Source organism: Mytilinidion resinicola (genome assembly GCF_010093595.1).
Source record: "Mytilinidion resinicola strain CBS 304.34 unplaced genomic scaffold BDZ99scaffold_29, whole genome shotgun sequence".
Lineage (NCBI taxonomy): Eukaryota > Fungi > Ascomycota > Dothideomycetes > Mytilinidiales > Mytilinidiaceae > Mytilinidion > Mytilinidion resinicola.
The window spans coordinates 303,791-328,114 of record NW_022985465.1 but is presented as its reverse complement, the minus strand read 5'-3'; the positions used below and the strand labels follow the sequence as shown (position 1 = coordinate 328,114).

The window sequence follows — 24,324 nt, the reverse complement described above, 5'->3', positions numbered from 1 at the left end:
CGAGGTGTGCAATGGCAGCGACAGCAGACACTGTCTGTACAGCCCGAGAGGACGGATGCGCGTGTCGGTCCATGAACAGGCAAGGAGAGGAGGATGACATGGGCTTAAGGAGCAAACTGGTGCAGGGGCGTAGGAGGAGGGCTTTGTCCACCCGAGTCCTCGAGGCCGGGTTAGGAGGTGAGCTTAGGCAAGAGTCCTCCAGCCAGGCTGGAAAGCGTGTGAGAGGGGTCGCGCCCTCTCGTTGTAGTGTAGACAGCATGCAATACAATCTGTACCCGTCACAGCGGACAAGGACCAGCCCGCCATCAACGAGGCATTTGGAATCGGAAGTGGAACGCAGCCCGCCCAATTTACGCGACCCAACCGATTAGCTACGCTGCCGGAAGCATCATCACAGCTAGCTACACAAACCACGTACGGCGGAGGCGATTGGCTAACATCAAGCGGAGAGGTTCAAATACCATTGTTATAAGACGACCTAGCCAACCAACAGATCCACGCTGAGCAAAGGACCCAGGTAGACAACGGGCAAGCTAAGAAACAACAAGAGGACACCGAGATAAGCCAATATTAGAACGACCGAACAACCTCACCATTATACAGTATAACGTCCACAAGAACTTAATAACTTAGAAGAAGTTCCTTAAAAAGGCAGAAAACGCCAGCCCGTAACCTATAGTACTAGCTATATAAAAACTATAGAAAAACCTATATAGGCAGAGGCAGAGGTATATAGTATATATAATATATATAATAAAGTTATACTATCTACTATATATAGAAGAGGAATATATAAAAGCCTGTATATATATTAATAAATAACTAGATATTAATAAATAGATAGTTATATACTACTTACTAGATTTTAACACCTTTTTTTTTTACGCAGAAAAAGAAAGGATCTATATTTATAATATTTATAACCTAAACTCTAATAGTATTATATAGGAACTACCTCTACTACTAAATAATACTAAAGCGGAATATATTTTTATTAGAAATATAAACCTATACTATTTGCTATAAAAAAAGTTTAAGTTATATAAATTAAAAAGTAAGTAAAAAAGCTCCTCTATATTATATATAAAGTAGGTATAAACCTAGCTATAGAAAAAGGGCTAAAAATATAGGTAAAAGGAATATTATAGTTTATAATTAACCTTATATTTATAATAAGGTGGCTAATAAAATAAATAATTTCCTTTATAGTATAAAAGAAATAAAACTATAACTTTAATTACCGGCCTATATATATAGAGTTTAATATTTTACTACTAAAGGTAGCTAAACCTCTATAGTATAGGCTATAGAAGGATATAGTATAGAAAAAAGTATAAAAAAACCTAGTAATATAGCTAAATAAGCTAGAAACTTAGAATAACCTGCAGGAGATAAAAAAAGATTTTAATATATTTATACACCGCCTATATAAGTATATATAAGCTATAATAAATAAAACTATACTACTTATAAAGCTGTTAAAATAAGTATTACCTATATAGTTAATAGAGTATACTAAAAAAGTATAGAAAATAAGGCAGGCCTATAAAACTTAGTACTTATTAAAAATAGTAAAGAACTAGATTTTATATAAAGTATAGTATAATAGAAAGAAAAGGGCTATATATAAAAAAAGTATAAAAGTATAGCGCTGTATAGTAGATAAAATTATATTAAATCCGAAAAGTATATAAAAGCTAGCTAAATAGGGCAGAACTATTAGAAAGGAACTATAGCTACTGCCTTAATTCCTTTTTTTTTTTATAGCCTAATAACGCAACACTTTATATAAATAATAAAACTAAAGCCTAAATACTTATAAAATAGTTTTTCCTATTTTCTATAAAGGCAGACCTTTCTAATATTAAAAAATACTAATACCTAGAGCTATATAAGTTCTTATAAAATATTATAGTAGAAAATATCCTTTCTATACTAATAGAAATAGCCCTGGATAAGGCCCCGGGTATTATAAAAATAACTAATAGAATTCTTAAAAAATATAAAATATAGCTAGTACTAATACTAGCTAGGTTTTTTACTAGGTGTATATATATAGGGCACTACCTATAGCCGTATAAAAAATTAATTACCGTAGTACTATATAAGCCTTAGAAAGTATTCTATAATATAGTAAAGTTATATAGGCTAATTATACTGCTAGAAATAGTAGGTAAGCTACTTAAATATATTATAGTATAAAAACTATTTAAAATAGTAAAAAAGAAAAGTATGCTCCTACTAAGCTAAATAGGCGTAAAGCCCGAATAATTTACGTAGATAGTACTAAAACTTTTTATAGAATAAATATAAACTATATAAAAGGGCAACTTTTACTTTATTACCTTTTTTTTTAGCCTAGATATTTTAGAGGCCTTTAATAAAGTATTTTATAAAAAAATAATATATAACCTATAGGTCTAATATATACCGGAATAAATAGTTTAATTTATAGAATTATTTCTATAAAACTAAACTATAAAACTTTTTATTAGAAAATATATTACTAAAACTATTCCGGTTAATATAGGTATACTATAAAAAATTTTACTTTTACTAATCTTTTTTTTATTTTTTATAAGTATACTTCTACTAGTACTATAAAAAGGTAATATAATAGCCTATAGGTTTATAAATAATACTAATATTTTTATATTTAGTAAAAGTATAGAAAAGAACTATAAGGCAATTAAAAGTGCGTATATATAGTATATAAAGTGGGCGAAAAAGCATAGTATAGTATTTACCCCGGATAAGTATTACTTTATATACTTTATAAGGCGCTATTTAAATACGGTAAATATAAAGGCTATAGTAAATATTTAAGGCTTTATAAAGGGCCTAATTATAGAGCTCTATATACTTAAAGTCTAGGTAAACTCTAAACTTAAATAGGGCCTATATATATATATTATAAAGGAAAAGGCTATAGTATAAATAGAAGCCCTTATACGGCTAATAGTATTAATATAAAGCGTAAGCTTTTAAAAAGCATAGTATATATACTTAGCAGTTATTAGGCCGGTTTTTATATATAGGTATACTACCTAGTTTCTAATACTAAGTATAAAGGAATAAATTAGTAAAGTAAAAATTAAATAACTTAAAATAGCCTAGAACTACTACCTTTATACTATTATAGGGGCGTATAAAATAATAGATATTAAAATACTTAAATATAAAACCTTTTACCCCTTTTTAAGGCTTAAGCTAAAGGAACTTATAATAGTATATATAAACTATACACGCGCAGGCTAGGCTAGAAAGTATATTAAAACTATATACCGCACTATTAAAAACACTATTAGAAAATACTATAAGCCTAGGAAAACGCCTAAATATAAGCTAAGCCGGTATAATATACTAAAAAGGCTTATAGTTAAGGCTATAGCACTAACCTTAAAGTATAAAGGGTAGTTAAATAACTTATAACGTATTCTACTACTAAGCCGGCTAAACTACTAAGCCGGCTATTTTTCCTTAGTATAACTAATACTATATTTACACAGTAATATATTAATAACGCAGTAATTATCTATTTTAGCAAGAAGGCAGTATTAATCTCGCGCTTTAAGCTTTTACTTTTAGTTAATTTAGGACTATATAACGCGCTATAGCAGCCTTTAACGTATAATATTAGCGGCTCTCTAATCGGCTCTATAGAATTACGTTTTAACCTTAATTATAACTAAACTGCCTAAAGCTTACTATAACCGAAGAGCATATAATTATATAATATATCCTTAACCTAAACTTATAAGGATTTGCGCCCCGGTTATATAAGGTAGCAGATATAGCAGATAAAGTACTAGCTGCGTGTAGTAGAATACTAGTAGGTAAAAACTAGACTTAACAGTTTATATCTTATATAAAGGAGCTTAAAATAGCTTTTAATTAGGTAAAGAACCGCTAGAGAATACTCTAGGAAAACCTAGAAGTTATTAACACGTGGTTTACTCTTATATAAGAGACTATAGCTAAGTATAGCGTCTACCTAGATAATATTTATAACTTTAACAAGACTAGCTTTTAAATAGGTATAATTAGTATAATAAAGGTTATTATAGGTTTAGAAAAACGTATAAAGCCTAATTTTATTTAACTAGGCAACTAAAAGTAGGTTATAGTTATCTAGAGCATCTGCGCTGCCGGATATATAACCCTACTATTTATTATCTATAAAGAACGCGTTTATATCTCTATATAGTATAAAAAAGCAGAAATACTATATAATTAGAAGCTTTCTATTTCTAAAAACGGCTGGACTAATAATAAGCTTAGTTTTAAGTAGTTAAAGCACTTTAACACGTATATAAAGGCGCGTTAGGTAGGGTTATATAGGTTGCTAATTTTAGACGGCTATAAAAGCTACCTTAACTAAGATTTTAAGGATTATTATATTAAATAATAAATCCTTACCCTCTATATACCTGCGTATTTATCGTATATACTTTAGCTACTTAATATAGTATACTTCTCGCTATTAAAGCTAAAGTACTCTTAATATATATAAAACTTAGCACGCCGACGCGTTTACTATATTAATAAAAAAGGCTTTTTACTAGCCTTTAAAAACGCGTTTTTTAATATATTTACGTATAAAAACTGTAAAAAGGCCTTTAAGGCCTCTAAATTAGTTCCTATTAACGCGCAGGTAGTTTTTAATTACCTTAATATATAGTTATAAACCCTATTACTAGCACCTTTACTAGAAATACTATAGTAATTAAAAACCCTAAGTAATATATATAAATTTAGATTATAGTTAAGGCTAGTAAGCAATTCCTTTATATAGTTACTAATAACCGCCTAAAAAGGCTTTTTAAAGCTTATTAAAGGAGCTAAAGAAATACTATACGAAAATATACTTATTAAAGCCCGGGTTAAAAAGCTTAAAAAGTAACTAGTAGAAATAACTAAGCGTAAAGGTTATAAAAGAAAGCGAATCTAGACTAGCAGTATAATAAAGTATAGTATAGCAGCGTTATATATAGCTGCTAAAGTGTCTAGAGCATCTAATCTACGGAAAAAGATAGGTAGTAGAAATAGTATAAATAGGGCTCTACTAGCTTAATAGTGCTATAGAAACTATAGAAAGGCTAGGTATAATACGCGTATATATAAAAAGGATTAAAAAGCTTCTTCTAAATCTAATCTAAGTATATTATATATAAGTTCTATAGCTAGTTGTAAATAAATTAACTGCGCGCATATAGTATTAGTTATGCTAAGGAAAAGTAGCCGGCTTAGTAGTTTAGCCGGCTTAGTAGTAAAATACGTTATAAGCTTTTAAAATAAGGAGTAATATAGAAAGTATATAAGGAAAAGTAGAAAAATAAATAAAAGGCCTATAGAAAGAAATAAAGGGGCTTTTCTATACTAGCCCTTAATATAAAATAGAATAAAAATTAGGTAACTAAATACTATAAGCTTATAAAAGTAGAAAGCTTAATTATTACGCTTTTATAAATAGAATATATAGGGCTTAATATATACCTGTACTATATAAAAGTGCTTAATTACCCTTTACCTGCGTGCTTTTATAGGTATATACTATAGTTTCTAAAGTATATAGTAATATACTGCGAATAATACTATAATAGTAGAGGCGATATATTTTTTAAGGCTAGAATAAAAACGTATATATAGCTATATAAAGACTATAAAGGAAATAAGGCCGTTTTATAATAGTTTCTATACTAAATAAACCTTTTCCTACTTTATCTTTTTATAGCTAAAAAGATAGCAACGGAAAAGCTAGCTATATAGCTAGCTAACTTATATAGCTACGCCCTAAAAATAGAACTATATATATATACGTATATTATATAGCTATAAACACGCCTATAATAGGGTAACCCTTTAATTTCCTATTATTCTTTAATTTAATACTTTAGCTTTTAAGAAAAAAGGGCACGCGCGTATAGTAAGAGCACGCGCGCCTTAACGCGGACTTTAGACCTTACTAACTATCTAGATACTATATAACCCTAAAACCTAGGGCCTATAGACACCGGATTAATCCTAGAAAATATATTAAAATAGCTTACTCTATAGTAATACTTATAGAGCTGCTATATATTTTCTATAGCCGCGTAGAAATAAAAAAAACGTAAGGCGTTATATACTATAGAAAATAAGGTTTTTACCTAACTACTATAGAGCGAACGGTTTCCCCTTATAAATAAAACCTAAATAGTACTGCTATATAAACCCTAATAGGAGCTAAATCGGCCTAATAGAACCTAATAATAATAATAATAATAATATTACTAAATAATTTTTTATTATTAAATTTACCTATATTTTAGTTCCTTTTTTTTATTAGTTATATTTAATATCCTAATATATAAAAGGCTTAGGAAAAAAAAAAGGCTAGCTATAAAGTTAGTAATATTTTTAGAAAATATAAAGGTAAAAAAAAAGTTAGAAGGTAATAGTAAATTAAACTTTAAAAATAGTATTACTAGCTACTTACTAGCAGCTTTAAGGTACTATATTATAGAGCTAAATACTTTAATAGCTTTACTAAATATACCTAAAAAAGTACGGCTGGAATTAGTAGAGTTAACGCCTTTTTTTAAGTTTATTATAGTAATAGCAACTTATTATAATAGGTAAAATAGTAAACTAGGTTTTTAGGTAGCTAAAATTACTAAAGGTAGCTAAAATTACTAAATATAGTTTTTATAAAAATAGTAGATATTATAAAAGGTATTATAAAGTATAAAAACTTAATAAGTAAATAGTAATTAGAAAAGGTTATATTACTATACTATAGAAGTTATAATATAAAAAAAAAAAAAGGTTAAAAGTATAGCTGCTAGAAATAGGTTCCTAGCGCGTTTAGCGCTAGCTGCTAGTACGCTTTTCTAATTATTATATAACTATATAACGTTTTATAACTATAGGTAAATATCGCTTATAAAATAAAGGAAAAGGCCGTTTAAGGCCTAATAAGTATCTATTTAGCCTTTTTTTATTACTTATTAGTTTTCCTTTAGGGTTATTATATTATTTTATAATATTAATCTCTATATAATTTCTATAGTTATAGTTTATTACTTTTAGTTTTAGATTTACTATTAGGGCGTTTTAAAAGGGCGTATACGTGTAATAATATACGGGGGTGTATATATATAGAATAGAAAAGGGGTGTATAAATAAATAGAAGCCCTTTTCTATAAAGTATATATCTATTTAAACAGGCAGCCTTATAAAAATCTCGAACAGTTCTTTTTAAGCAGATCTATATGCTCGCTCCGAGTCCCTAAATGCTCGCTAGATTTAACGTCTATGCGATTTATCACTTAATAATAAATCGCTATTCTTAGATCGTAGTCGTATAAATAGCTCTCGTCTAGGCTTTATAGCGCCCTGAATGGGCCCACGCTTTGTCCTGCAGGCGTAATTAGGCCCCTAATCTACACCACGGGTGCTCCAACACTTGAGTGATGGTGATGCGCTTATCGACATCGCGATTTAGCATCAGCCTGATCAATTCGATACTTTCCTCGCTCATAATATACGGGACCCGCAAATCGTGATCCATGATCTCGTCAATGCTGTAGAAGGGGTTCTCTTTGTAAACGATAGTGTAGAGCAAAATGCCAAGTGCCCAAACGTCTTGTTCTTTGCCGCGGTATGATTTGCCAGCAAGGACCTCCGGAGCGGCATAATCTACGAAATATTAAAACGTCGCTCGAATAACTATGTCTCTTACAACTGTAGCGCTCACCTATAGTTCCAACGAAAACATCAAAGGGCCCATTCTTGATGTATGCCGCACTTCCAAAATCGATTAGCTTGATATTGCCTTCCCCATCAAGGATGACATTCTCGTCTTTGATATCGCGATGGACCACTTTTGCTTTCGTATGTAAGTGGTGAATAGCCTCGGCGACCTGCACGAATATTTGCCGACATTCATCCTCGTCCATATTGACGCGCAGCTCAATATAGTCAAAGAGGTCCATGCCGGGGAGACCGTGGGGTACCATCTCTATGTAGTAGTTGATGTCGTCCTCGAAGAAGTCCGACATTTCAACGATGTTCGGATGCTTGAAGTCCTCTCGGCGCAGATAATCCAGAACATGGATCTCAAGAGGCACCGTCCCGAGCCGCCGATCTCTTGTCCACGTATCAACGAGAATGCGACGTTTCGTCACGTACTTGATGACTACCTTTTTACTACTGTTCTTCTTGTATCGGCACAGTTTGACCTGCCCGTAAGCACCCTGTCCCATGTCTTCCAACACAACAAAGTCGTTGATAGTTTTCTTCTTCGGTGGGTCCATGGTCTCGACGTTTTCGGCAACTTCCTTGTCCTTGGGGGTCATAGATACCGGCAGTTTCATTGCTTCCTGGAATTGCTTTGTAAGAAGCGAGACATGGACTGGGTCTTGCTTGGATTCGTCCGTGTCCATGTCTTGGGGGCTCACGACGCTCAAAGGTTGTCCAGGTGAAGGCTGACGTGGCGGAGTTCCAGGCCGAGATACAAGGGGCGTAACTGGTCCAGTGCCATGGTTTGTTGCATGCAAATGCCTCGAATACGTGACCCACAGGGCATAGACTAATTCTGGCGACGGCGAGCTCTCGTGTGATTCGGCTTCTTCTGTGATGATATGGTCGCCATAACGTATGTTCGACTTTTCGCTTTTAACAACCCTCATTTGTACGTCAACCATGATCTCCGCACCATCCGAGTGCCGTGCTGGGAGACCGCTGGGTCGAAGGAAGACAGCAGCAGCATCCGCCTTGCCTTCCCTCATGGCCAAAAGGGCTCTGGCGCGCCGGAAACTGTGTTCCGGAATTACGATCCCATCCACCAACTCTATCTTGTCCTCGTCGGTCATGACGTGCAGGATCCGATCGAATCCAGGGATTAGCTCCGTAATGTGAAGTCCATCCGGCTTTGGCTGGCCAAATAAGGCGGATGAGAAGACTGTATTGGAGCTCGTCACTGCCAGACTCGACGCAGAGAGAACTATGATGCCGGCAATGTGCGGAAAGCTTGACACCCTGAAAGTTGGTTCGCCGGAAAGTTGTTCCACAGTGACGGGTATATTGATGCTGTTGGATGTCCTAGCCGTGAAAGTTTTAACTTGCGCGATCTTTTCGTAATCCAGAGCACCCGTGTTGGTTCCTGCAAGCCTTGGTATTGCTGGGATCAGTCGCTTGATGTCCATTCCTCTTCGCAACCTTTCGGTTCCCCAGACAGCTTCTACGGCTCCTTGCCCTGTCGTCACGCACCCCACCTCATCTACGCTAACATAGACAACGTCTTCAGCAATTTCCTCCAGAACCCATATTAGGCCACCGCGCTTCTCTTTCACCCATAGACTAGCTGATCCAAGGGCACCGTTGCGTTTCTGGATCGGAACCACGTCGCCACATAGCAGAACACCCCTCGATCCCTTTGAAGCATGGTTCAAAGCCCCTTTGACATTCTTTTTCGATGCAAATGTCGCCCCACTGCCATCATCGGTCTTGGATCTCCTGCTCTGCTGGAGTTGCCGAGAAGGAGGTTTGCTGAGTAGTTTTGCGGTCACACCATTGCCAACATTCAAAGAAGTCGTTGGAGTTGGACTCGTACGCTGACTTTGGCTGTAAGGCTCTCGTGACGGCTTTGATCCGGATTCCGGATTCTTTAGCTTATCCTCCAACCACTTTCTCCGCTCTTCTCTTACCACTTCTAGAATTCCCAACTTTCGTACTTCGGCTCTGGTTACCCCGAATACTAGGCATGCTAGGTCATTCGCGGCGGTGATTGTCCAGGGGGCTTGAGCCTCGGTGGTAAATATTGCTTGGGCCGCTGGAGCCCACCGGCTTCCATGTCCATGGGGGGCAGGCCCTGCACTATGCGGCCCCGACATATTGGGGTGGGATGTCGGGGGAACGCCTGTAGGTGATGCAAGATGATTGCTGGGTCCTTGATCGCCGATGAGGTAGGGCTGTGCCATGGCGTCGTTCAGTTGGCTTTGGATCGTGAGCGGAGCGGTGTCCGTTAGTGTTCGTTTCAGCGCAGCTCGAGGGGATAGAGAGGGCGGAGGAGGCGCTTCCACCATGTCTGAAGATCCAAATGTATGGTGTCCGGAAAGTCCAGCCGAGTCTACAAGCTTGGATTGTGTTGCTTTAGAAGTTTCGGATGGTAAGAGCCTAGCTTCTTGGATCGACTCTGCCTTTCTTTCGGCCCTAGGAGAAACGTCATCGTCAAAGCTGTCCGGGCTCTCAGACCTTGGCAGGAAGCTTTTGGCGAAGACGTTTTCCCCGGACATGTCTGGTGGTCCAGTAAGGGGTCCCTTGGAGCCCAAGCCGTACGCTCGGGACGCATCTTGTCCTATCAAGTTCGCTCTAGTGAGTAGTTCCATCATGCTCTGAACTTCTTGGTCGCCGCTCAACTTCGCTTGAGCATTGGCCAATCCGGGGTTGCTCGCCGCCCAGCCAAGTCTGTCACGCATAAAATCTATAGACCGTTTCAAGACATTTTGCCGACTGTGGATGAACTCTTCCGACTGATGGGCGAATGAGAACGAGTGTAACGACTCGGAGGGAAATCTAGACAGGTCTTCACTGAAGTTGAGGGTGGGCGATGCAGAACCAGATTGTAGGGATGCCGATGGGTTTCGCGATCTTGGAAGGGCGAGGCTCAACGACGCAGATCTCGGCTGAGCACCGAAATTGTGTCCAGATAGTGGTCGTGGTAAAGGTTGCTGGCGTATTCTACGGAGGCCGGACGCTCCAAGGCCATGCTCATGTTCCGGGACAATTGGGGACCTGATCAATCCGTACTGTTAGCGCAATGCCTTCGGTAGCTGTGGGGATTGTTCTAGCGACAGAGTTGTCGACTGAACATGTGCGTACCTCGCTACTTTATCTGATGATCCTGCATCTAATGACATTCGAGGTCGCAATGTATCTATGGTGATTCCGGAGCTCGAGGCATGTGACAGGAGATTGCTGGTGCTCTTATTTTTGGGGAGGATGATCTCGTTCGTGACGAACCGCTGCGTAAGGTGCGAGGCTGGTTGAGAGTCATGATTTTGCGGGCCTGGAGAAAGAGAATGATTAGCCATGAGTTCGGTATTGGTCTCCGTGAGTAGTGTGTGGAGAACCATGCTGCCATTCGGTGAACGGGAACAGCAGCAGAAATCGTCGCACTCATCGATGTGCGATAATAAAGCCATAGTGGGAATGGTATGTTCGGGTGGATATGGTGGTTCCTTTGCAGGTCGTCGGGCGCATCGAGCAGCATGAATGTCTTATCGAGTGGGGACTAGAAAATGCTCACCATGATCATTTGGCCTGCTCATTACCATGGGATAGCTGACGGAGGCCAGCGCGTGCCGGGGCGGGAGGAGCGGTTTCTGGTCACTCGGTGGTCACGAGGAGGTGCGGCGAAGGGCTTCGGAGGTTGGGTGCAGGCCGGAGTAGTGAAGTTCTGGCTGGGGACGATGCCCGACGGTTGGGGCAGCCAGCGGCACCCGAGAGAGGGTTGAGAGGGCGGAGAAAGCAGCGACGGAGAGCGGGATGGGGGGGAAGGGGGGTGAAGCCGCGGTCGACGAGAGACGAACAGGACGAAGTCACGTCTCCAGGTAGACGGCGGGGACGTCTTGCTTCGAGAGGGAGCTGGGCGGCGGCGACCTCATGCGGTGGTGTACTTGTCGGCAGTAGATAGTAGTAGTCAGCGGCGCAGACGGCGCTGGAGGCTGGGATATTCAACGCTTGACTGACCGACGTGGTCGACTCTGGCGCGGGGCAATCGAGCCGAGTCTCGAAGTTGGCTCCGTCCACGGCTCGCAAAATCGCAGTCACCCGCACGCCGAAGCAGTCTGTCCAATACGCCATTATGGTCTCGTTCAAGCTGCCCGCCAGTTCTGTAACCTGGCGAGCAGACACTTCGGACAGCCAAATGTCCGCCAAATAGCACTGCGGGCTCGCTGGTGAACGGAAAACACCAGTAGCATCAAACGCCCGAAGCATTTTATCCCGTCTCCGCCGCGGGTAGCATATTATCTATTGTCCAGAGCAGTCTCCAGGTAGAAACTCAATTACCAAAGCCGAAGCGTAGATCATATCCGCCATAGACCATATCCGCAATCATCCAGCAAGCGAGAATGCCGTCTTTCTACACTCCATACTTAGAGCGATCGTGCAATGCCGGATCTAGTGCTACCAAGCAAAGGGACTCTCCTTGCGCATGTGGGGTCGAAGATTGGCAGACGAGTTGAATGACCGGGTTAACTTCAGCCGACTGAAGCACCGATCCGTAGACCCTAAGCCCTCAAACGTAAAGTGCTCTACGAGGGCTTCTGTGACGGGCTTCGTGTATCCAGGACTGAAGGTTCAGCGTTGGCGGAGAACATCCTTATTCTTCTCCCAGAAATTCTTGCAGCCTGTCTATGTCAACCACCAATCTCCTGAGTCTAGGTCCACATCTTACCTCGATGCATCCGTGTCTGCTCTACCCACCATTCCCCGAAGCTGTCCTCCACAGCGACATCTACCTTGGCGACACGCTCTTCGCGCTTGAGGCCACACAAGGCACATTGCTTAGGGGCTGGCACACCTCCGTCAGCTTCGCTCAGCAGCTTCACAGGCATCGCTTCTTGGATGTCTGGAACAGGTCCCAGACAGCCCGGGTTGATAGCATTCGCGGCTGCAACTGCTGATCTGAGCCGGCCTACCTGATCCTTCCATGCGCGAACAACGTCCAGCACTTCTCTTTCTTCCTTGTTCATCTCGCTTTTGTCGATGCCCGTTAGCTTCATCCCTGATGTAGCTCGCGACGAAGCCGGCCCCACTCTCATTCCTTGAGCGAGATGCGCGTCGCGTTTCCAGCGTAGCTTTCGGCCAGCAATAACGCGAGCAGCTACCGTAGCTATCGCTAGATAACCTTGGAGAAAACCTACTGTGGTGTGGTCCGATAGGATTCTGTTCTTCATTTGGTAGGTCTGCGCAGCCATGGGTTTGAACAGCTGGGTTTGAGCTTCGGAGAAAAGCAACGGGAAAAGACTTAGAAGCACCCCGGGTGGTGGTATGTTTGTAGGTGGTGGTTCGTTATCGGACGAGGCTGAATTAGAGGATGGCATCATAGACGGAAAAGTTAGCACAGGCGTGTCCACTGTGTTGCTGGTATCATTTGCGGCCTTGGGAGAGTTTTCATCCCACTCAGCGAACTCGTCCCAGGACTGAGTTTCTTGTTTGGTAGGCGAGGGCTGAGATATCGATTTGAAAGAAGCAGACGGCGTATCCAAGACAGCTATAGAGATTGGTTGGTTTGCTTGGTTCGACCACGGATTAATCCTCGCGTCAGCAGAAACTGTACTATGGGGGACCACTGGCGTTTCAAAATCGCCAAAATCATCGTCTCCTGCTTCAAGCTCTGTGGCGTCAAACAAGACACTGAGGCCACGTCCAGATAAATCTTGGTTCGTGAAGGCCTGCGTAGGCTCTGCTCGGGTAGGTTTTTGAGAACTTGGTCGGGACGTGACCGCAGACGGAAGCCCGTGGATGACTGGAAAGCCAACACCCTGTTCCGATCTTGCCGTCACTATGTGGGCATTGTGCGCAACGGGGGTTGCCAAAGGCTCAGGTCTCTGTGTTAATCTGTACGCACGCTGGGAGCCAGATCCGGCGGCCATGGACGGAGAGGGTTGCGCTTCGGGAGCGCCCTCAAAATCGCCCCAATCGTCTCCGTCTTCGCTAACAGCAGGGACATCTTTTGGTCGACTTGATTCGAATGAAGACCAAATCAAGCCATCTTTCGAAGCTTTCGGAGCTGTCTGGCTCTGAGCGTTGCCCCTTCCCGCCTCTGGGGCACCCAAATCGTCGAAGAAACTGAAAGGCTGCGATGACTGCGGAGGAGCGTGCGGACCTGAAGCCGCCGCCCGATCTGCGTCAGAAGTAGAAGGCGATGTAGCCGATGCAGGCTGAGGGGCAAAAGCAGCAAACAGGTCTGAGGACATGGTTTCCGTACGTCGAAGAGCCGATCGATAGAGAATCGAGGTGCATCTCGAAGTGATGACACCGGGACGCGCTAGACCGAATGTGGTTAGCTTGAACGGCAAATCTACCCGGAATCACTCAGTTTTTGCCCATGGATTGGTCAAATCACATTCAGGCGGCATAACTTCGTTCACCCACGAGCGAGAATCGCCCACCACCGAGAATTGATCGAGTGTTGCGCGAGCAGATTTGGTCACGCTTAGAAGAATATAGACTAGCACCTCAAATCCTCCCCAATTCCTGTTGGTGGGTAATTCTCGCTCGGGGATGAACGACGTTATTTGGCTGGGACGGCTGGTGGTATATGTATCGAATCACACAGAAATTGACCGCTATGCCTCTAGCACTAGACTTTCATTTGCTCTCCTCCTTCCCTAGTTTCCCTCTGCAAGGCTTTTCGCTACGTCGTCTCACACTCCTCTAAAGGGGGCTACTAACTATACACCCCCTAATCACTCCACGCACACGCACTCCCCCCTCCTCTTGGCGCTTCACCACCTTCTGATTGGCTCGGAGCAGCGCGGAGCTTCCTCCGGGCACTCACATCTACGTCTCTCTACACGTGATGCTATACGCGAGGACGTATGTGAGCTTGTACGTGAGCTTGTATGTGAGCTTGTACGTGAGGCTATACGTGAGGCTATACGTGAGGCTATACGAATCGGCATGGCTATACAACCTCTCCATTCTACGGCGCATTCTTTCCAATTCGCACAGCTGTATATACAGCTGTATGTGAGCTCGTACGTGAGGCTGTACAAATCGGCATGGCTATATAGCCGTACGTGAGGCCGTATAAGAAACGCCGTACGTATGGCCATATATATAGCATTATGTACAGCATCACTCACGTGTTAAAGGTATAGAGTCGATGCAGAGAGAGATAGAACAGAGTTGTATGGATAGATAGATAGAATTGTATTGCTTAAGTTCTTCTTTACATCGACGGCAGCGGAGTTGCACATATATACATACGTATAGCATTGTGAAACGTCCTCTAACGCTTCTGTAACGTTATCTCACTTTTCCTGTTCAAAACGTTTACTATATCACGTTCGAGCGTGCATAGTTTTAGTTGTTTTGAGAGCTTTATGCATAGGGATATAACGCTTATGCTATTATAATCCTTACATCACGGCATTACATACAGCATTACTTATGGCATCACGTACAGCTATACGCGCAGTGCCGATGTGCATAGGAGGATGCCGAAATTATTAAAACATCGCCTAATAGAGGCTCCTTTCTATTCACTTACTTACCGCTTGTACAAATTGGAAAGGATGTATTCACTCTATATACTCTATTTAGTCTAGAAGCGGAAAGCTCCTAGATAGCCACCTATTAATTGCTAATTAAAAGGAAAGCCGTATACACTGTTATACTAAGGTCTTACACCTAATAATTCTCCTTTACTACGAACAGCCTCCTCCTTAGAAGTAGGCAAAGAACCATTCTTAAGGGCTAGTTAACTGTTAGGGACTAAGGAAATAGAGCCTTAGGTCGCTGTTAGGGTGCCTGCTTATCCGGCGGAGAGATCTAGTATTATATTAGTAAATTAAAAACTATTACTAAATATAATTATAGCCTAAGTTATAGTTTAACTGGTGGAACAAAGTTATTATAGGGCGGAGCTAGGCTAAATCTAGGGGGGGGTGATATACAGCAAAAGGAGGGGTGATAATTAGGCTTATCTAAAATAATTAGGCTTATTCTAAAACTAAGCCTAATCTAGCCTAAAATATTACTATACCTACTATACGCTATTACCTAATTAGGCCTAGTGCCTATTTTATAATCTGCTAAAATCTAAGCCTATAGTAAGGGTAAATAGATAGATAGATAAATAGATATATAGAATTAGCTAAATAAATAAATTCTATAGGGGACAGATAATTGTACACCCCCTATAGAGGTTCTCTTTAAAAGTTTCTGCCGCGCTAAAAAATATGGCTTAAGCCTTAATACGCCACCAGCTCGGCACACAACTATATAGCTACTTAATAACCTCTCCTGCCCCCTCTAAGACTCGTATATTTAGTATAGCTCCACCAGTTTAATAAGTCTGGTTCGCTGCTGCCCTAGTAGCTGAGCGCGTACGGCGCGGCGCGCCAGGTGGGCTATATGGCAGCTCCGTTTGTGCAGCCAACGGGTTATTTTCTGCAGATATGAACCTGACCGTACGAGCATTCGTTTTCGAGATTTTGGCAGGGTTTTGCTCTGTTTTTAATGCCCTGCTAGTCTTGAAGATGTCAGGGCCACTAGGCGCTCTGCCTCTGCGCGCTCCTTATATTTCTTTTTCCTTAATGCAGCCTCTGGTAATTGCTCAGCGTCCTTAGTGCCTTTATTGTTATCAACATCTACTTAGTTATTATTGTCGTCGTCGTTGTTGTTATCGTTGTTGTCGTTATTGTTGTTATTATTAACATCTGCCCAGTTATCTGGGCGCTTTAAATAGCGAGTCTTCTCCATAGCGTCCTCTCTATACTTATTGCCGCCCTTAAGCCTAATTATCTCTTGGATATATCGTGGAATCCGTTAAATCCAGGCCTGGCAGCGCTATTGCTCCATATCCTTCCAGCTCTGCCGCCACCGCTTATCTCCTTGTGCCCTAGACTTTGGCGCGCCCTTCTTTATAGTTGTGCGCTTAAGGTAAGGCCAGGCAGGCTCTATCGCGTTGAGATCTGGGGAATTTGCAACCTAGAGAAGTTATTAGACCTTAGCAGCGGCGTAGACAGTTGCTTGGTAATGATGTACGTGCGCAGGAGCACGATCTTCCTGTACAATTGTACCCTGCCAATCGCGCGCGCAGTGCTGGGCAAATAGGATAAGCTTCTTCTCTAAGATCTCCTTCTTATAGCGATACCAATTAACGCCTGTTCTACTGCCTTTTATAAGCTTTCCAGTATCCTGTGTAAACTGCTACTAGGGCTTTCTGCCTGGGCGGTTGCGTGTTGCCCTAAGGCGCGATAGAGGATTCTCTAGCTCCCACTCTGCCCGTGCAATAGGCTTAATAGTTTTATTAAGCTCGGCGAGATCTTTATCTACTGCAGCGCGTTCAGCCTTTATTTCTAGGTGCTAGATATAGCAAGGGCCCTTGCGATTATAAGAGAAGCAGCCCCAGAATATAAACTCTAAGTATCCTTTCCAGCGTTCTTATATTATTATGCGCAAGAACTGTTTATTTAACCAACACTAGATATAATATCCTCTACGGCGCTGGCTAACTATAAAGGCCGTCTTATTGCTCTAGATAACATTCTTCTAGTCCTTAAGAGTCCAGTGTTAATAGTTAAGGCACTACTGTAATTGTTCCTGCTTTATCTACTTCTATAGCCCAGGTTTCTATATAGGTTTTGTCTTCCGCATATTAAGGTGGCGGCGAAGAATGCGCCATGCAGTCGTGGCTAAGATTCCCACCTCTTCTGTAAGCTGGTAAGTATTTAATTCCCTTCCAGCTCTGCTCTTAGTAATTAACTTCTCTATCTTTGCAATCTTCCTTAGGGTTTGTACAGTCGGCCGGCCAGAGCGAGGTGCATCTTGCACGTATATATTAAGAACTTTAAGCGATTGTTAGGGGTTCCAGCCGCGATCTATAGCCCTCTTCTAAACGTCCCGAATCGTGCGCTCTAACATGCCAGTAATGGCAGTAATTTGGTTAGAAGGAATATTTATAGCCTTAAGCGTAAGGGCTTGCGCCCTTGTAGTATTGTCGTATATAGTTTATTAGCATAGTAGTGGACGAGAATTAAATTAGAAAGTAGAGTGTACAGGTGATGGAGGGGTTTCTTAGCATTAACGTGGCGGATTTTCGTTGGCGCTAGGCCCGTATAGGAAGGGGCTAGACGGTTTATAGCGTAGGCTAACGTCTAGCGTGCGCTATAACGTTTTTAGCGCGGCAGAAACTTTTAAAGGGAACCTCTATAATAAGTAATTATATACCCCTTTTTAAGTAATTATACACCTTCTCTAACCCTATTATTTTACCGCCTTCTAATTAGCTTAGAGCAGCGCGGAGCTTTTTCTAGGTATTTACCTTTACGTTTCTATATATATAATACTATATATAAGGCCGTATATAAGCTTATACGTGTTACTATATATAAAGCTATATAAATTAATATAGCTATACTGCCTCTCCGTTTTACAGCGTATTTTTTTCAATTTATATAGCCTTATATACGGCCGTATATACGGCTATATAGCCTTTCTAATTTATATAGCCTTATATATTATTATTATTAGGTTCTATTAGGCCGATTTAGCTCCTATTAGGGTTTATACAGCAGTGCTATCTAGGTTTTATTTATAAGGGGAAACCGTTCGCTCTATAGCAGTCGGGTGAAAACCTTGTTTTCTATAGTATATAACGCCTTGCGTTCCTTTTATTTCTGCGCGGCTGTAGGGGACGCGTGGTAGCTCTGTAAGTATTACTATAGAGTAAGCTATTTTAATATATTTTCTAGGATTAATCCGGTGTCCGTAGGCCCTAGGTTCTAGGGTTATACGGTGTCCAGAAGGTTAGTAAGGTCCGGGGTCCGTGTTAGGGCGCGCGTGCCCTTACTATACGCGCGTGCCCTTTTTCTTAAAAGCTAAGGTATTAAATTAAAGGATAATAGGAAATTAAAAGGGTTGCCCTATTACAGGCGTGCCTATAGTTATATAATATACGTGCGTGTATATAGTTCTATTTTTAGGGCGTAGCTATATAAGTCGGCTAGCTATATAGCTAGCTTTTCCGTTACTATTTTTCTAGCTATAGAAAGGTAGAGTAGAAGGTCTATTTAGTATAGGAACTATTATAAAACGGCTTTATTTCCCTTATAGTTTTTATATAGCTATATATATATTCTTATTCTAGCCTTAAAAAATATATTACCTTTACTATTATAGTATTATTTATAGTATATTACTATATACTTTAGAAACTATAGTATATACCTGCAGGGGTATATAGGTAAAAAGTAATTAGGCACCCTTATATAGTGCAGGTATACGTTAAGCCCTATATATTCTATTTATAAAAGTATAATAATTAAGCTTTCTACTTTTATAAGCTTATAGTATTTAGTTACCTAATTTTTATTCTATTTTATATTAAGGGCTGGCGTAGAAAGGCCTTTTTATTTCTTTCTATAGGCCTTTTATTTATTTTTCTACTTTTCCTTATATACTTCCTATATTGCTTTTTATTTTAAAAGCTTATATAAGTTATTTAACTGCCTTTTATACCTTAGGGCTAGTACTATAGCCTTAACCGCGAGCCTTTTTAGTATATTACGCCGGCTTAGCTTATATTTAGGCGTTTTCCTAGGCTTATAGTATTTTCTAATAGTATTTTTAACAGTACGGTATATAGTTTTAATATACTTTCTAGCCTAGCCTGCGCGTATGCGGTTTATATATACTACTATAAGTTCCTCTAGCTTAAGCCTTAAAAAAGGGTAAAAGGTTTTATATTTAAGCGTTTTAATATCTATTATTTTATACGCCCCTATAATAGTATAAAGAAAGTAGTTCTAGGCTATTTTAAGTTATTTAATTTTTGCTTTACTAATTTATTTCTTTATACTTAGCGTTAGAAACTAGGTAGTATACCTATATATAAGAACCGGCCTAATAACTGCTAAGTATATATACTATACTTTTTAGAAGCTTACGCTTTATATTAATACTATTAGCTATATAAAAGCTTCTATTTATACTATAGCCTTTTCCTTTATAATACGTATATACGGGCCCTATTTAAGTTTAAAGTCTACCTAAACTTTAAGTATATAGAGCTTTATAATTAGGCCTTTTATAAAGCCTTAGATATTTACTATAGCCTTTATATTTACCGTATTTAAATAGCGCCTTATAAAGTATATAAAGTAATACTTATCCGGGGTAAATACTATACTATACTTCTTCGCCTACTTTATATACTATATATACGCACTTTTAATTACCCTATAGTTTTCTTCTATACTTCTACTAAATATAAGAATATTAGTATTATTTATAAACCTATAGGCTGTTATATTACCTTTTTATAGTACTAGTAGAAGTATACTTATAAAAAATAAAAAATAAATTAGTAAAAGTAAAAATCCTTATAGTATACCTGTATTAACTAGAATAGTTTTAGTAATATATTTTCTAATAGAAAGTTTTATAGTTTAGTTCTATAGAAATAATTCTATAAATTAGACTATTTATTCCGGTATATATTAGACCTATAGGTTATATATTATTCTCTTATAAAATACTCTATTAAAGGCCCTTAAAATATCTAGGCTAAAAAGAAAGGTAATAAAGTAAAAGTTACCCTTTTATATAGTTTATATTTATTCTATAAAAAGTTCTAGTACTATTTATATAGATTATTCGGGCCTTACGCCTATTTAGCTTAGTAGGAGTATACCTTTCTTTTCTACTATTTTAGATAGTTTTTATACTATAATACGTTTAAGTAGCTTACCTACTATTTCTAGCAGTATAATTAGCCTATATAACTTTACTATATTATAGAATACTTTCTAAGGCTTATATAGTATTATAGTAATTAATTCTTTATATAGCTGTAGGTAGTGCCCTATATACACGTACTTAGTAAAAAACCTAGCTAGCGTTAGTACTAGCTGCGTTTCGCATTTTTTAAGAATTCTATTAGTTATTTTTATAATACCTAGGGCCTTATCCGGGGCTATTTCTATTAGCGCGGAGAGGATATTTTCTACTATAACGTTTTATAAGAACTTATATAGCTTTAGGTATTAGTATTCTTTAATATTAGAAAGGTCTGCCTCTATAAAAAGTAGAAAGAACTATTCTATAAGTATTTAGGCCTTAGTTTTATTATTTATATAGAGTGTTATATTATTAGGCTGTAAAAAAAAAAAAGGGAATTAAGGCGGTGGCTATAGTTCCTTTCTAATAGTTCTACCCTATTTAGCTAGCTTCTATATACCTTTTAGAGGCACCGCAAGCCCGACAAGCAGCCTGTACGAGGCGGTGCTACGAACCTGCTCCTATATTGTAGTGAGCAGAGCAGATGCTTAAGGCACGATAGAGCTAGTAATGGCGTTGTGGCCGTTCGAAGGCCTCTAACCGGACGACGACAACAACGAACCGCATCACCAGAACAGAGGAACAACTATTAAAATGGGTATGAAAACCATCCGACGTATGTCTACTTGTGTAGGAAGCAAGCCGAACGTGGAGCCGATGCCTAGGCGTACGACAGGACACCTCTGGGGTGGCGATGCAGAGTTTTCACCCTCCCCTTTATCGAAGCTCTCGTTAACTAATGGTATCTACAGTGCCTACAGCGTTACCAGAGTTATTGGCGGTTAATTGGAGGACCTTAAACAGCGTGGTGCTTGCAGCCTTTGCCTAGGGGATAGCATTCTCATAGCGGTTAAGTGGAGGACCTTAAACAGCGTGGTGCTCGCAGCTATCGACAACGCAATGCCTGTAGGCGCCCATCAGCACGCGAGGAAGCCCGAAGCTCCTGAAGGGAGATGGTCACAGCCAGCATAGTAGGGGTAATGGAGCCGTCCGCCGGACAGGCAGAGGGAGGAAGGACGACAGACCGAATAATTTCCAAGCAGATGCAATCCCGATAACGCGCTGCGAGGCGACGACGCCTAACCGACCCGGCTACGACACGCAGGGTGGACACAAGTGCTGGGGCAGCAGCTGGATATACTTGAGGACGGGCATAGCAGGCAGATAGGAGGAGGAAGATGGATGCTCCATCTTGGTTAGTGGGAGGGAAACGTTGAAGTATGCTGCCTGGCTAGGGGTATATGGATAACAACTCCTGCAAGACACGGTCGGCCTTGTAAAGGGGAGACTCTACAAGGTATCGCGAAGCAGCGTCAGCTGTAAGGCGAGGTGTGCAATAGCAGCGACAGCAGACACTGTCTGTACAGCCCGAGAGGACGGATGCGCGTGTCGGTCCATAAACAGGCAAGGAGAGGAGGATGATATGGGCTTAAGGAGCAAACTGGTGCAGGGGCGTAGGAGGAGGGCTTTGTCCACCCGAGTCCTCGAGGCCGGGTTAGGAGGTGAGCTTAGGCAAGAGTCCTCCAGCCAGGCTGGAAAGCGTGTGAGAGGGGTCGCGCCCTCTCGTTGTAGTGTAGACAGCATGCAATACAATCTGTACCCGCCTCAAGACACGGAGGAGGACCTTGATGAATTCGCACGCCTCCTCCACAAATGCATACAGGCCACGATCGCTGCTACGGTGCCTATTGCAAGGCCATTAAAACAGGCATCGCCGGCATAGTCAGAAAAATGCTCGGAGGAAGTGCATAAGACTAGGAGGGCGTATAGAACGTGGCGCTCGTCGCGATCTATAGAGGACTAGATATCGTACCGTGTCCAGTGCAACCGCAAGAAGAGAACTATACAGAGGGAGAGCACTAAAGCGTGGCGCTGTATAGTAGAGAAAGTAATAAAGGACCTAAAGGGTGTATAAAAGCTGGCCAATTAGGGCCGTATAGCTAGTAAGGAATTAAAACCTTCGCCTTAATTTCCCCCTTTTTTAAAACCTAAAAACCCTACTTTATATATAGATAACAAAATAAAAGCACGTATACTAGTAAAGCAGTTTTTTCCGCCTCCGGCTAATATAGACTTATTTAACTTAGAAAGGTTTTAATACCCGGAACTATATAATACTACGCTAGATATTATAATTAAGGATATTTTTTTAGCGCTAATAGGAACTGCCCTAGATAAAGCCCCGGGTATTATAGGAATTACTAATAGGTTTCTTAAAAAGTGCGAAATATAGCTAGCGCCTATACTAGCTCGGTTTTTTATAAAGTGCCTATATAAAAAATACTATTCTTAGCCGTTTAAAAATTCTATTATAGTAGTGCTATATAAGCCCTAAAAAGCGTTCTATATAATAGTAAAAGCCTATAGGCCGATCGCTCTGCTAGAAATAATAGGTAAGCTATTTAAACGGATTATAGCTATATAGCTATCGAAAATTGCGGAAGAAAAAAATATACTTTTACCTAGTTAGATAGGGGCACGACTAGGATATTTAATATAGATAGTACTTAAGCTTTTTACTAAATAAATCTATACTATATAGAAAGGAAATCTATAGCTTATAGTATTACTTTTTAGCCTAAATATATTAGGGGCGTTTAACTATATATTATATAAATATATAATATATAACCTATAAATTTAATAAGTACTAAAGTAGATAGTTAGGTTTATAAAGTCCTTTTTATAGAACCGTACTATAAAGCTTACTATTAGAAACTTTATAGCGGAACCTATTATAGTTACTATAGGAATACTATAGGGCTTTTTCCTATTACTAATACTTTTTTTTTTCTTTGCTAGCACGCTTTTACTAATACTATAGCGCGGTAATATAACGGCCTATAGGTTTATTAATAATATAAATATTTTTATATATAGTAAAAGTATAGAAAAAAACTATAAAGCTATTAAACGGGCGTATAACCGGTGTATAAAGTAGGTAAAAAAGTATAGAGCAGTTTTTACGCTAGATAAATACTACCTAATATACTTTATAAAAGCCTATAAGTTTATTAATATAAAAGCTATAGTTAATATATAGGGCTTTACTAAAGGCCCTATAATAAACCTAAAAATACTAAAGGTTTAAATAGATTCTAAACTTAAATAGGGCCTATATATTAATATTATAAAAAATAAAGCTATAGCCTAAATAAAGGCCTTTATAAGGCTTATAGCGTTAACCTAGAATATAAGCTTCTAAAAGGTATATATAATATACTCGGCGGTTATTAGGCCTGCTATTATATATAAATATACCTTTTAGTATACTATACCGGGTATAAAAAAGCAAATTAGTAAAATAAAAATTAAGTAGCTTAAAATAGTATAGAACTAGTACCTTTATACTATTTTAGGGGTATATAAAACAATAAATATTAGGGTAATAAAGCACGAGATATTATACCCTTTACTTTAGCTAAAGCTAGAGGAACTTATAGTAGCCTATATAAACTGTATACGTAAAAGGCCAGCCTATAAGTATATTAAAACCTAATATAGCTGTATAAAAAAAAACGGTCCGTGCTAAATATAGGCCGAAAGGAATACTATAGTACGGCCTAAGCAGGCGCAACGAACTTTATAAGCTCGCGGCGAAGGTATTATAGCTAGCCGCATAATATAAAGGCGAATTAGAAAAATTTTATAGGCGTATAAAGCGTGGTATAATCTAGAATAAATATAAAAAGAAGTAGAAAAAGAAATAAAAAGCCTACTATAAAAAACTACGCTAAAAACCCCTAATACTAGCACTTAATACTA

The 24,324-nt window shown here is 39.5% G+C and overlaps 5 protein-coding genes across 5 annotated transcripts; 1 reads left to right on the top strand and 4 right to left on the bottom strand.

Annotated features, from left to right (window-relative positions):
* Positions 1 to 4,513: 4,513 nt before the first annotated feature.
* BDZ99DRAFT_400841 (uncharacterized protein) lies at positions 4,514 to 4,681 on the top strand (the record flags this gene model as incomplete). Its single annotated transcript, XM_033716191.1, has 1 exon — positions 4,514 to 4,681. A coding segment is annotated over one exon (168 nt), but the record flags the coding sequence as incomplete, so codon positions are not given.
* Positions 4,682 to 7,087: 2,406 nt separating this feature from the next.
* On the bottom strand, positions 7,088 to 11,724 carry BDZ99DRAFT_177974 (Pkinase-domain-containing protein). The gene is made up of 4 exons (XM_033713029.1): positions 11,291 to 11,724; positions 10,864 to 11,050; positions 7,739 to 10,776; positions 7,088 to 7,680 (listed from the first exon to the last, which is right to left on the bottom strand). The coding sequence occupies exons 1-4, from the start codon at positions 11,316 to 11,318 to the stop codon at positions 7,412 to 7,414; spliced, it is 3,522 nt and encodes a 1,173-aa protein (XP_033569915.1). The 5' UTR covers positions 11,319 to 11,724; the 3' UTR covers positions 7,088 to 7,411.
* Positions 11,371 to 11,982, bottom strand: BDZ99DRAFT_527044 (uncharacterized protein; the record flags this gene model as incomplete). The annotated part of the gene is made up of 1 exon (XM_033726197.1): positions 11,371 to 11,982. One exon carries the CDS (start codon positions 11,980 to 11,982, stop codon positions 11,371 to 11,373), a length of 612 nt encoding a protein of 203 aa, XP_033569914.1.
* Positions 11,983 to 12,345: 363 nt separating this feature from the next.
* Positions 12,346 to 13,967, bottom strand: BDZ99DRAFT_527043 (uncharacterized protein; the record flags this gene model as incomplete). Its single annotated transcript, XM_033726196.1, has 2 exons — positions 12,346 to 12,395; positions 12,443 to 13,967. The coding sequence occupies 2 exons, from the start codon at positions 13,965 to 13,967 to the stop codon at positions 12,346 to 12,348; spliced, it is 1,575 nt and encodes a 524-aa protein (XP_033569913.1).
* Positions 13,968 to 17,352: 3,385 nt separating this feature from the next.
* On the bottom strand, positions 17,353 to 17,574 carry BDZ99DRAFT_400866 (uncharacterized protein; the record flags this gene model as incomplete). The annotated part of the gene is made up of 1 exon (XM_033716193.1): positions 17,353 to 17,574. A coding segment is annotated over one exon (222 nt), but the record flags the coding sequence as incomplete, so codon positions are not given.
* Positions 17,575 to 24,324: the final 6,750 nt, after the last annotated feature.